Genomic DNA, 11232 nt, shown 5'->3' on the forward strand with positions numbered 1-11232 from the left:
ATCACAGGTTATGGATAGTTCAATCAATTGGTAAATCCAACTTTTGGTTGTTGATTGAAATTAATTGACACTTGAACATTGGTTTTTGATACCTTTCAAGTTATTTCTCATATCAATCGGGCTCACAGATTTCTATCTGTTTGATTACAAATTATGTTGAGAAATTGAGATATAACTCTTGGATATATTTCCTTGATTGAGTTTGACCGTCTTGTTGATTCTCACAGAATTATATTGGAGTTAGCCCATACAAATTGCTGAACAAAATATTGGGTGCGATTGTTAGACCCCGCTTTTTCAGAAATCATTCTCCATTTTTGTTCCCAACCTAATTTCTAACTTTTTGTTTCTAGAAGTTGAAAGGTTATATTTACAGGTGTTTCTAAATACCTTCGTAAACAATAAATCATGATGTGACATTTTTTTTTGTATTTTAGCTTAAACAGTTGGTCGTTTCTCATTAGTTTAGTGCAAATAAAACATCGATTGTTCGAGACGGGTAACATATTTATTAGAGGTAGATACCAATCTGAAATCCAACTGCCAACACTATTTTGTTATATATAGATCGACATTTCCACTGTTAATAGCGGTATCCGTCTTTAACAATTGTGCGAACACAATATAAAAGTACCGGAGAGAAATCCCAAAATATATAACGACTAAAACAACTAATGATCCCACTGTAACTGTACCAATCCCAAAACTATAACACATCCCAAAAGTCATTGAATATTCTTTCACGAAACCCTATGACGTTTTGTGATGTGTTTAGTACTGCCATATAAAATAATATGAAATAGGATCATCATACATGGATGAAGTCTTAAACATGTCAGTCAAATAATTTTATCATACTACATCGACCATCATTTCTCAATCTCATCTGAGTTCACCATCATCGAGCATAATCTCACCGGACTCGAGCGACAGTCATCTATCGTCTCAATCTCGCCAGAGATTAACCATCATCCATCATGATCTCACGGTACCCGAGCAGTCGCATTCGCCATCGATCTCACCGGAGCGTCGCAATCAGTGTTGTCATCCCTCAACCATGTGGGCCCCACAGCACCAGTACTAAAATAAAACAATACCACTGGATCCTGCACTCCTCTCTCCCTCTATCTAGTTATATAAAAAGTCTTTCATTTCAAGAATTCAGTCAGTCCATACAGAGTGAAGAATTTGAAGAAGAAGAAGAAGTGGTGGTTCCCTTAATTTTATTAAAAATTATTCATTTTCAATCAAGTGGATTAAATAATAAATACATAAAGTAGTCTTAGAAAGAGAGAAAGAGAAAGGGGCAAGAGAGGGGCATAGAGAAAGAGATGAAGAATCTCTTAAGAAAGCTTCACATAGGAGGAGGAGGAGGAAGTGGAAACCACATCAATGAAAATCATCAAAACAGATTAAATGAATCATCTTTAACTCAGAGTAGTTCATCATCATCAACTAAATCACAATCACCACCTTCTGCTTCTTCTTCTTCTTCGTCAACACCATTTCCAAGAACTACCCATAGAGGTGGAGGTGGAGGAGGTGGGAATAATATGATTCTTGATTCTTCTTCTGGTATAATGGAGAATTTTAATAACTTGAATTCTATTGCTGATTACAATTACTTTGAAGAAGAATTTCAAGTGCAATTAGCTATGGCTATGAGTGTTTCAGATCCTAAGAGTAGAGAAGATAAGCATGAATCAGCTCAGATTGAAGTTGCTAAGGAAATTAGTTTGAAGTTTCCTTCTCCTTCTAATTCTTCTTCTTCTGCTACTTCTTCCAATGCCAAAAATGAGACCCCTATTGATCAAATTTCTTTCAAATATTGGGTAAGATTTTTTAATTTTTGATTTGGGTTTTTAAATTGGATCAGTATTTTAGGAATAGATTGAGTTTTATTTGGTTCATTACTGGTTTTTGCATGTTTGATTTGATGAATTTGCATGTTTGTGAATACCCCCACAATTGATTTCTGGGGGCATTACACTTAGGGACTAGAGGCTGATACTTCCACTCCTGCAGTGAGCATAATGAATGCCAATCTGAGTTACTTTCATTGTTGATGTTAGAGGGAAACATTATGAAATTTTGCATTTGAGCTGATTCTTTTTTGTTGTTTTCGTGTGGGCAGACATCTAATGTTGTAAATTATAATGAAAAAATAAATGATGGGTTCTATGATGTATATAGCATTACTTCAAACACACTAATGCAAGGGAATATGCCGTTGCTGATTGATCTTCAAGCTTTGTCCGTATCAGATAATGTAGAATACGAAGTTGTATTAGTTAACCATGCTGATGATCCAACATTGCAAAATCTAGAGAGATGTGTAGATTCGTTAGTCTTGGAATGTCGAGCTTCAGAGCTTGGTCCAGTTAAAAGTGGTTTGCTTCAAAAGATAGCTAATCTGATTGTTGATAGCATGGGAGGACCAGTAAGTGATGCTGATGAAATGTTAAGCCGGTGGGTGGTAAGAAGAAATCAGTTACGAAGTTCTCTAAATGCCGTTGTCATTCCTATTGGTTCACTTGACCTTGGACTTTCGCGTCACAGGGCTTTGCTGTTTAAGGTTCCAACTACTCCCTCTGGATCTTCTTTATGTGCATTTATCAAATTAAGTCCTCTTTGGTGACGTATTAATTGCATCTTATTTTTGATTTGCACGCTGCATTCTACTTCTTTTTATCCAAATGGGAGATTAGTCTCTTCCAGTATTTGTTTTAACATGCATTAATTGATCAATATATCGATGAGAATGAACAACATGCCTACCTTGTTTTCTGTTCCTTACCTTAATATCTTTTACCGAAAAGTTCATTGGTGTTAAAGTTGATATAATCCCGTACCAGAAATTTGCATTCGTGAAATGTTGGAATTAAACTCTCTCAACTTAATATGTAGTAGTTTGTCTTGCTAGACAGTCTTCATCTTTCAAAGATTACAAAATTTACTAATTTGTATGAATTATATGGTTTTTATGGAACTTGCCTTATGGTCTAGAAGTATGTTGGTTTAGCCATATGAAAACAGTGGATCTTGGAGGAAAAAGGGTTGTCTTTTCCCATGGTTAATTCAAACATCGACTTTTTTTTGCCATTTTTTCTGTTGTGGCGGTACTTGGGGGTACTGATTTCACTTATTTTGTTGGCAAATATTTTTTATCTTCAGTACCCAGTTCATGACCTTAACCAATAAGCTGTTTCACACTTCTGTCTAGGTACTAGCTGATCGCATCAGTCTTCCATGTAGGCTGGTCAAAGGGAGCTACTACACTGGTACTGATGATGGAGCTGTGAATATGATTAAACTTGATTATGATGGGTGATTATCTTATCCTTTTCACTTTACAGTTCTGTAGAAACTAAATCTCAAGGGTTCAAATCAATAATGTTATACCATTTGTATGGGATTATAGTTTGTCCTTTTTATAAGTTTGTGGTTTTCTTTCACTTTCTCTTTTACGCTGATATATATGATGGTATATCTGAATAGTAATGTACAAAGTCACTGATTCTACTCTACCAGCTGAATATGCATGCACTTTATTGCTAAAGTTATATGTATTTAAAATTGGTTCATTATGTCATCGAACCTCATATCTCCACCTTGTGGGTAAATTTGATCCTTCATAAGAAAGCAGCTAAGCATAAAAAACATTGTGCTAAATGCAATCATAACTACCTTTAGACATTTTCAGCATGTTAGAGATTTGCTCTTGCAGTTACAAAAATCTTCTGTAAAGTTACTGATGCAAAAATGTTGGTTGATGATGCAGTGAATACATAATTGATCTGATGGGAGCTCCAGGTGTTCTGGTTCCTGCTGAAATACCCACTAGCTATCTTCAAAATATTGGTGTAGATCTCCGGAGCTCCAAAACCAATGAGCAGACTCTAAGGGAGTCATGCTTACCATTTGACAAGGGAAAAAATGAACCAAAGAAGAATTTTGCGACACTGCAAGCATGTTCCTCTGATTCTGGTCTTGCTAGGACTGATGGTTCGGGTTTAAGTGAAGGTTCTTCCTTAGGAATGCCCTTCGAGGGAACTAACGGGGAAGTTGTTGGAAAAAATGAAACGGAAAAATTTGAACATGATTTTGGACAGCTTCTTCCTTCGTTACGAAGAACAAACGAAGGCACCTCCGGAACCAATGGAAAAAATTCACCTGCTCAAAAGATTCAAGTTAAAGATGTTTCCAAGTGTGTGATCACTGCAGCACAAAACCCTGATTTTGCACAAAAACTTCATGCTCTTTTGTTAGAGAGTTCTGCAGTGCCTCCTCCAGATCTATTTGCCGGTTTAGCTGCTCCTCAGAATCTGGGAGGCCATAAGTTGCTTGTGCGAAGCTCTTCCTTGCCTGAGGAAAACATTGGCGCGAAGCCTTCCCAGGAGTTTCCCAGCAAAGAGATGGACCAAACTAAGCAGAGTCATTCTGCTAACTGTTCGGCAGAAAATCGAAATGCTATTCCTCTTGTAGATGGGAGTAACGATGGGTTCATGTTTCATGATATTACGAGTCCATCTGCACTCATTAATCAAGTGTCACAAAGACAACATGAAAACCTGTTGACTGCTGGTCCACAATGCTCTCAAGGAAGTGCAGGGACAGTTACAAGTGCAAAGTCTAAAGGAGTAATTGGTTACAATGATGACCAACAAAGAACTAAGGGATCTACAGAGATCACTGCAGAAACAACCAAACGTGATGCACAAATTGCAAGAAATCTTCACAATCAGTGGATTAACTCAATGTTGGATGAGGTTGCTGAGTGGGAGATACCATGGGAAGATATCCAGATAGGTGAACGAATTGGTATTGGTAAGTATCGACTTGATTATCTTCCTGATGTGATTTGCAGTTTTCATTTTTTTTTTGGCCAAACTCACTAGGAGAATTTGCAGTTTCATAGTTTAGTTTGGAGGCTGAACAAGATTAAGTTGCATTTTTCATTTGCTTAATCATGATATCTTTTGTGGACTTTTTTAATAGAATGTTTTCAGTAGTCCCACTTCCAGCCAAAATATACTTGAAATGAACAAATTATGAAGCTGTTTGTTTGATAATACACTGTTTATGCTATTTTTTATGAGGAACAATAACTGTAACTTCGCCAATGATGTTATTTAATCTTTAATAGTATGAACAATGGTTTTGAGAGTTGGAGAGATCTAAAAGTTTTTAACCAGAATTGCTAGCTATGTGTGTGATCCTAGGAGTCCTTGAAATTTATTAGACCAACTTTCGTTCTGATTCATACAACCATGTTTACATTCGGACAGTTCGGTCTACCTGGTTTTTAGGTTGTCATGCAAGCAGGAAATTGTTGAGCACTAACCTATAGATTTGATGTGTGTCGCTAGTGCCTTCCATTTTCTTGAGAGTTGACTATTTTGCATGGTCGTTGATTTTTCATGGTCTGCAGGATCATATGGAGAGGTTTATCGTGCTGATTGGAATGGCACTGTAAGTGAGACTTCCGCTGCATTTTATAATTTAATTACTATTATCTAATCTTTCAAGCAGTGTGTGACGGGATTCTATTTTTAATAATGTACCATGCACTATTGCCATGGACTTGGTGTTTACCTGTTGGTCATAGATTAGTGCATCAAATGGTGGATGCAGGACATTTACACCTCTTGATTGATGGATTTGGTGTCAACCATTTATTACTTCATTCACTTATGATCATTTTTTCTAAGTACCATCAAGTGAAGGGCCAAATAGATCATGGCTGCTAACAGGGGGGACCAGTTTACTGGGGAGTGCACCAAATCATGTATAAGACGAAGCACTATTTTGTTTGTCTTGTATGGGATTTGGTACCCTCCTCAGTAAAGTAAACTGGTACCCCCTATTAGCAATATTGAAATGGATTGTCTGTCTTTATTCTTCCACTTTATGATTTTGGAAATCTTAAACTATTGCAACGTATGTGTCTCTGTTGATCGTCTTGCAACCACATGTTACATTATTAACAAGATAAAATTTTGAGACCATTGTCGAGACTGTTTGTTGCAGACTTGGAGCTAAAAACTGAATTTGAACATAAATTAGATCTTTTTTTCATCAAAAATAATACAAATTGTGCCCGTGTGACAGGAAGTCGCTGTAAAGAAGTTTTTTGACCAAGATTTCTCAGGTGATGCACTGGAGCAACTCAAGTGTGAAGTAAGCATCACAGCTACTAATAGTTACATCATGTGTTACTGAAGAATCAAATTCTTGATTACATTGTTATCTAAAAAATATACCCATGTTGTTTTCAGGTTAGAATAATGCTAAGGCTGAGACATCCAAATGTTGTTCTTTTCATGGGAGCGGTAACACGGCCTCCAAATCTTTCAATACTGACCGAGTTTCTTCCAAGGTTGGTTGTCTTTTTCAAATAACTTGCTTCAAATAGTTGTTTTGGTGCTGAACTGCTCATAGGGGTATTCACGTTGGATATGGGAATTTATGTTGGGAGATGTAACCAATTTTTGACATTTTTTCGTTTTATGGACTAATCTGCTTGATATCTCGTTCAGGATTTTTGGTAGATTACAACTGTTTATAAAACATATGAAAGGTTGGAAAGTACAACTTTCATGCTTGCAACTTTTTTCTAAGACTCTATTAGTAATCCGTTTATCCACATACTAAATGATGGCAATTTGAAGTTCATACACAGTAGAGCTAGTACTTGGGTATTATTGACCAGCACCTAGTAAAGCCGATATCAGCTGCGTAATTTTTTATTACTAGATTTTTAGCATATCCTAGTCTGAGTCCCTTTATGTTTCTACAGGGGGAGTTTGTGCAGGTTATTGCATCGTCCGAACGTTCAACTTGAGGAAAAGCGACGACTGCGAATGGCTTTGGATGTGGTATATGTTGGTAACTCGTGATTATTCCAGTGACAGTATACATTCACGTGCACTGATGATATTCAGCTATTGCTCGCAGGCCAAGGGAATGAATTACTTACATACTAGCAACCCTACGATTGTGCATCGAGATCTGAAATCTCCGAATCTCCTTGTTGATAGAAATTGGGTTGTTAAGGTTCGTGCATATGGCAAACTAACTTATTAACTGATCCCCTAGGTGTCAATACTCGTTGCCATAGCTTTTGTATGAGATGGTAGAAACAGAAATCCAAGTTTGATTTTGGTTTGCTGAAGTCTGTAATTTTTTGGCATGTGTTGCAGGTCTGTGATTTTGGATTATCACGTTTGAAGCACCAGACATTTTTGTCTTCAAAGTCTATGGCCGGCACTGTAATACTTCTGAACTTCGAGTAACCAATTTTATTTATCATCTTGCTCCTTTTTCAAATTAAGCCGCATCACATTATTTGATGCCATTTCTATATCCCACACACAAAAAGTTTACTTTTGTATTTATATTTCTGAAGCCGGAGTATATGGCACCAGAAGTTCTTAGAAATGAACCAGCGGACGAGAAGTGAGTGAACTTAATCTCTCTTGAAAGCCTCAACTTATCAGAAAGATTTTCAAGTTTTAGAATCGGATATGGTTGATTGCAGATGTGATGTGTATAGCTTTGGTGTGATACTGTGGGAACTTGTTACCTTGCGCAGTCCATGGAGTGGAATGAATCCAATGCAGGTAGTTGGAGCTGTTGGATTTCAGAATAGGCGCCTTGACATACCTGCCAATGTTGAACCAACAGTTGCTAAAATAATACAAGATTGTTGGCAGAGGTACATTTCTTGTTTCCCACGCTTTCTGACATTAGTTCACATAGTTTTACCATGGTCATCGAATGATAAAATTATCTCTGGTGTCACTTCATATACGAAAGTAAATATAGCTAATTTAAAATCCTGATTGCTAAATTCTTACATCACCATCATCTCATATGCGCCAAAACTAAACTGTAAAGATTCACCGTTTCTAACTCTCAAGGAATCGGTGTTTTTCTGTTTGTTACTGTAACATAAGTATCAGTTTCCTTTTTGCTTGTGTCTGCAGTGATCCGAAGCTTAGGCCTTCTTTCGCACAGCTAATGGCACTGCTTAAGCCTCTGAAGCGTTTACTAGTTGATAAAGCTTAGGTGCAAGACCAAGTGGTTTAAAACTCTCAAAGAAAAAAAGACGTAAAGTTCCAGCTGTTGGTCTGAGTTATAGAACAGTCAGCAGTTTTGAGTCAGGCTCAAGACTAAAGCAGCAGTATTCAACCTGCAAGATCATTTGACGCATAACAAAGAAGATCAATCGAAGTTGTTGGTTCATTCGAATTGGGGACTGCAACAAGACGCCATCAAAAGGGTGTGGTGGAGATCATGTTTGTGTTCTTTCAAAAAGAAGGGAGGTGGAGATCAGGCCTGTGGTCAAACAGACTGCACAAACGGCAGTAGAGCAGAGCCGCAGGTGAGTAGTAATATTATTCTCCAAAAGGCTGGGTAGGTAGTTTTAGCAACATGGTAAATGGTCCAAATGTAGAAAACATGAATATATATATTTAAATTTAGAATCTCAATTCTGTATTCTGGGAAAGGGATTTTATTTGATGGAAAGCTTATTTGGAAATGTATATAGACTTGCTCATTGCCAATTCATTTACATAAAGGAAAGCAAAGAAGAAAGTGAAACAACAGCAAGTGCTGAATGCACAAAACCTATACTTGTACTAGTTTCTCAATTCATTTTTTGACTTCATAGCTTCCTTGGCTTTTGGTTGAAAACTAGGCTATGATTTCACAGGTGGTCGATACTCTATGTACAGTAGCAAGTAATTTCTCGTGTAGGTGAAAATGATGTCTTCAGGCTGCTTATTACTTACAGAAATCTTGGAGTCAATTCATTCTCAGTGTAGTACAAGTACAGGCAGCGCAATTAAGTTAGTAGTTAATAGTTGGTTAACTACTTCAAGTAAGTAATGTAAGACATGAACTGAAAATGACTCCTGTGACGTTCGATCGTCATCGTCAAATGACTTCGAGTTTCGTGTGGTAATTCATCTGATGGCATACAACAACAAGAAAACTATCTTCCTCCTTGGTTGATCACATCCTTTGGAAAATCAGTCCCTCAATAATGGACTTCCTTAAACTTGGAAGCATCTGTCAAGTAGGAATTCATCAATTCAAACAAGTAAGAGCAAGAAGAAACAGCCAATAATAATACTTGAAACTTGGAAGCAATAAAGAAAAATCTCCAACTACTTGAAACAAAATCTTGCCAAAAAAAAAAATTTCTTGCAAAAAAAATTTCCATGGCCACACCATATCTCTTCCTCTTATCAAAAACACCACCACCACCCAAAACTTTTCTCCTTCCACATCAAAAATCCATATCTACAAACAAAATTCTACAACTGAATTTACCAAAAAACTCAACTATTACTTGTGCATCTTCATCCAAAAATGAAGGAAAGCCACCACCACCCCAACAACCACCAGTGGCATGTCCAGTTCCATTTGACCAACAACCCATAAATGAATATCAAAACCTCACAAGTTCTTTCCCATATTCATGGGCTTCTACATCTGATTTAGTCGAATACTATTCTCGATTTTTCGTCTCCGGTGCTTGTTTTGTTCTCTTCATTGGTCTTCCTGTTTCTTGGTTTGGTGTTGTAAATCCTGAATTACAACCTCTCAAGTGCGTTTTTAGTGCATTATCAAGTGGTTTATGTGTTGCTACGATTGCTGTTCTTCATATTTATCTTGCCTGGGCTTATGTCGGCAATCGCCTTCTAAGTGCCACAGTTGAATGTAATTTGTTTTCAATTTTTTGATTAGTTCATTTGCTTATCTGACTACACACTGTAACTTGTGAATCTTTGTTGCTTTTGTGGTTGCAGATGAAGAAACTGGTTGGTATGATGGTCAGGTACTAATTACATCACTTGTCACTCAAATCACCTTTACTTTTATGTAGGTTTCATTTCACCGATTCATTTACATGGATCGGATTTACGGTAAACTATAACCTCGATAGTTAACCGAGTAATGAACAACTACATGTTCTTGATAATCCCTCTGTTTGAGGAAAAATAATACTTTCACTTTTTCATTTTGCCTATTTTTAGGCAAAAATGAGAAAGTAAAAATATCACTCTTCCTGGAACTGAGGTAGTGCAACTTTTTTAGATAGTCTTAGCTAATTTGCTGTAAGAGTAAGCAGTATGCCAGTATACATGAATGGGCATTTTAACTACTTATGACATATATGGGTGAAGACAGTGGAAGTTTTAGCTCGCGACCGCCTTTTGGGTTCATTTTCAGTAATGTTAATAGACTTGAATCATTGTATTTTCCCTTCACTGACTTGTAGAAGAATCATGTCATGGGTGTTTGTCAATTATGTTTAATGAGGTTTTGGTTTGTTTGTTATTGCACAATAGGTGAAGCCAGTATTGAACAGATTGAAGTTCACACTAGTAGGACTTGCAGCATCTCTATTAATATCTGTTTTTCTCCTTGTCAATGTTGGAAGCAGTTATAACCCATATCTTCCATCTGAAGAAGCCGGGGGACGGTCAGTAGCTGGAGTTTATAACGATGAATCTGATAGATCATTTGAACCAGATGCATTCTGTGGTAAGCCTGGGGCACCATAATGGCACTTTAAGAATACTTTTAGTCTTGTTGCATTATTGTACAGTCTGATTAAATCATACAACTAAATATAGTGTGCAATAGTTAGATTTAAGAATGCTACTAGTCGTATATATGAAAATTGAAGCTTTCAGAATAAGTGTCGGGGAGCCTGTTAGATGACTTACTGCGACCATCTCAATCTCAGTGTCTAAGGCCAAACACTACGATTGGGGTGTTGGCTTGGCTGCAGCTTGATAATAGCGAAAGACAGCTATTATAGCCCTTCGCTTAGCTCAGATATATTGAATAATCGCTTGACTTGGCTAGTGAGTGGAACACATATGTCCCTCATTATAGCTATGCGAGGCCCTACGGAAACGTATTTTGGTCAATACCGAAACTAGTTATTGAATTTGTATTAATATTTATTTGACCTTTTTCTTTTGTTACGTATGTCTTACAGCCCGATCATCACCTTCCATTATTCTTAAGGGCTCCATCCTCTTCACCTTCGGATTCCAGCGCAAAAATGGCTATAAATAGAAAGTAGTTTTTCTTCTCAAATCACTTGAAATCATCTTCCTATAACTTTCTATTCAAATCTCCTCAAATCATCTACTCAATTTAAAAGTTTCTCACATTTTTCTTGTCCATCTCTTTCGTAGACAAAAA

At 36.9% G+C, this 11232-nt stretch overlaps 2 protein-coding genes across 2 annotated transcripts; both read left to right on the top strand.

Moving 5' to 3' along the window:
* The first annotated feature begins 1170 nt into the window (after positions 1-1170).
* Positions 1171-8624, top strand: LOC113347880 (probable serine/threonine-protein kinase SIS8). The gene is made up of 13 exons (XM_026591565.1): positions 1171-1832; positions 2135-2575; positions 3224-3327; positions 3782-4827; positions 5432-5472; positions 6112-6180; positions 6279-6379; positions 6800-6878; positions 6958-7056; positions 7203-7271; positions 7409-7458; positions 7541-7717; positions 7989-8624. Exons 1-13 carry the CDS (start codon positions 1332-1334, stop codon positions 8068-8070), a joined length of 2859 nt encoding a protein of 952 aa, XP_026447350.1. The 5' UTR covers positions 1171-1331; the 3' UTR covers positions 8071-8624.
* Positions 8625-9018: 394 nt separating this feature from the next.
* LOC113347882 (protein CONSERVED IN THE GREEN LINEAGE AND DIATOMS 27, chloroplastic-like) lies at positions 9019-10972 on the top strand. Its single transcript, XM_026591566.1, has 3 exons — positions 9019-9732; positions 9822-9850; positions 10365-10972. Exons 1-3 carry the CDS (start codon positions 9231-9233, stop codon positions 10578-10580), a joined length of 747 nt encoding a protein of 248 aa, XP_026447351.1. The 5' UTR covers positions 9019-9230; the 3' UTR covers positions 10581-10972.
* Positions 10973-11232: the final 260 nt, after the last annotated feature.

This window comes from Papaver somniferum, chromosome 2, assembly GCF_003573695.1.
Source record: "Papaver somniferum cultivar HN1 chromosome 2, ASM357369v1, whole genome shotgun sequence".
NCBI classification, from domain to species: domain Eukaryota; kingdom Viridiplantae; phylum Streptophyta; class Magnoliopsida; order Ranunculales; family Papaveraceae; genus Papaver; species Papaver somniferum.

Coding starts and splice junctions, on each gene's coding strand:
- LOC113347880 (XM_026591565.1), top strand. CDS start 1,332: ATGAAGAATCTCTTAAGAAAGCTTCACATAGGAGGAGGAGGAGGAAGT. Junction 2,576..3,223: donor ACAGGGCTTTGCTGTTTAAG/GTTCCAACTACT, acceptor ACTTCTGTCTAG/GTACTAGCTGATCGCATCAG. Junction 4,828..5,431: donor AGGTGAACGAATTGGTATTG/GTAAGTATCGAC, acceptor CATGGTCTGCAG/GATCATATGGAGAGGTTTAT.
- LOC113347882 (XM_026591566.1), top strand. CDS start 9,231: ATGGCCACACCATATCTCTTCCTCTTATCAAAAACACCACCACCACCC. Junction 9,733..9,821: donor TCTAAGTGCCACAGTTGAAT/GTAATTTGTTTT, acceptor TTGTGGTTGCAG/ATGAAGAAACTGGTTGGTAT. Junction 9,851..10,364: donor CTGGTTGGTATGATGGTCAG/GTACTAATTACA, acceptor ATTGCACAATAG/GTGAAGCCAGTATTGAACAG.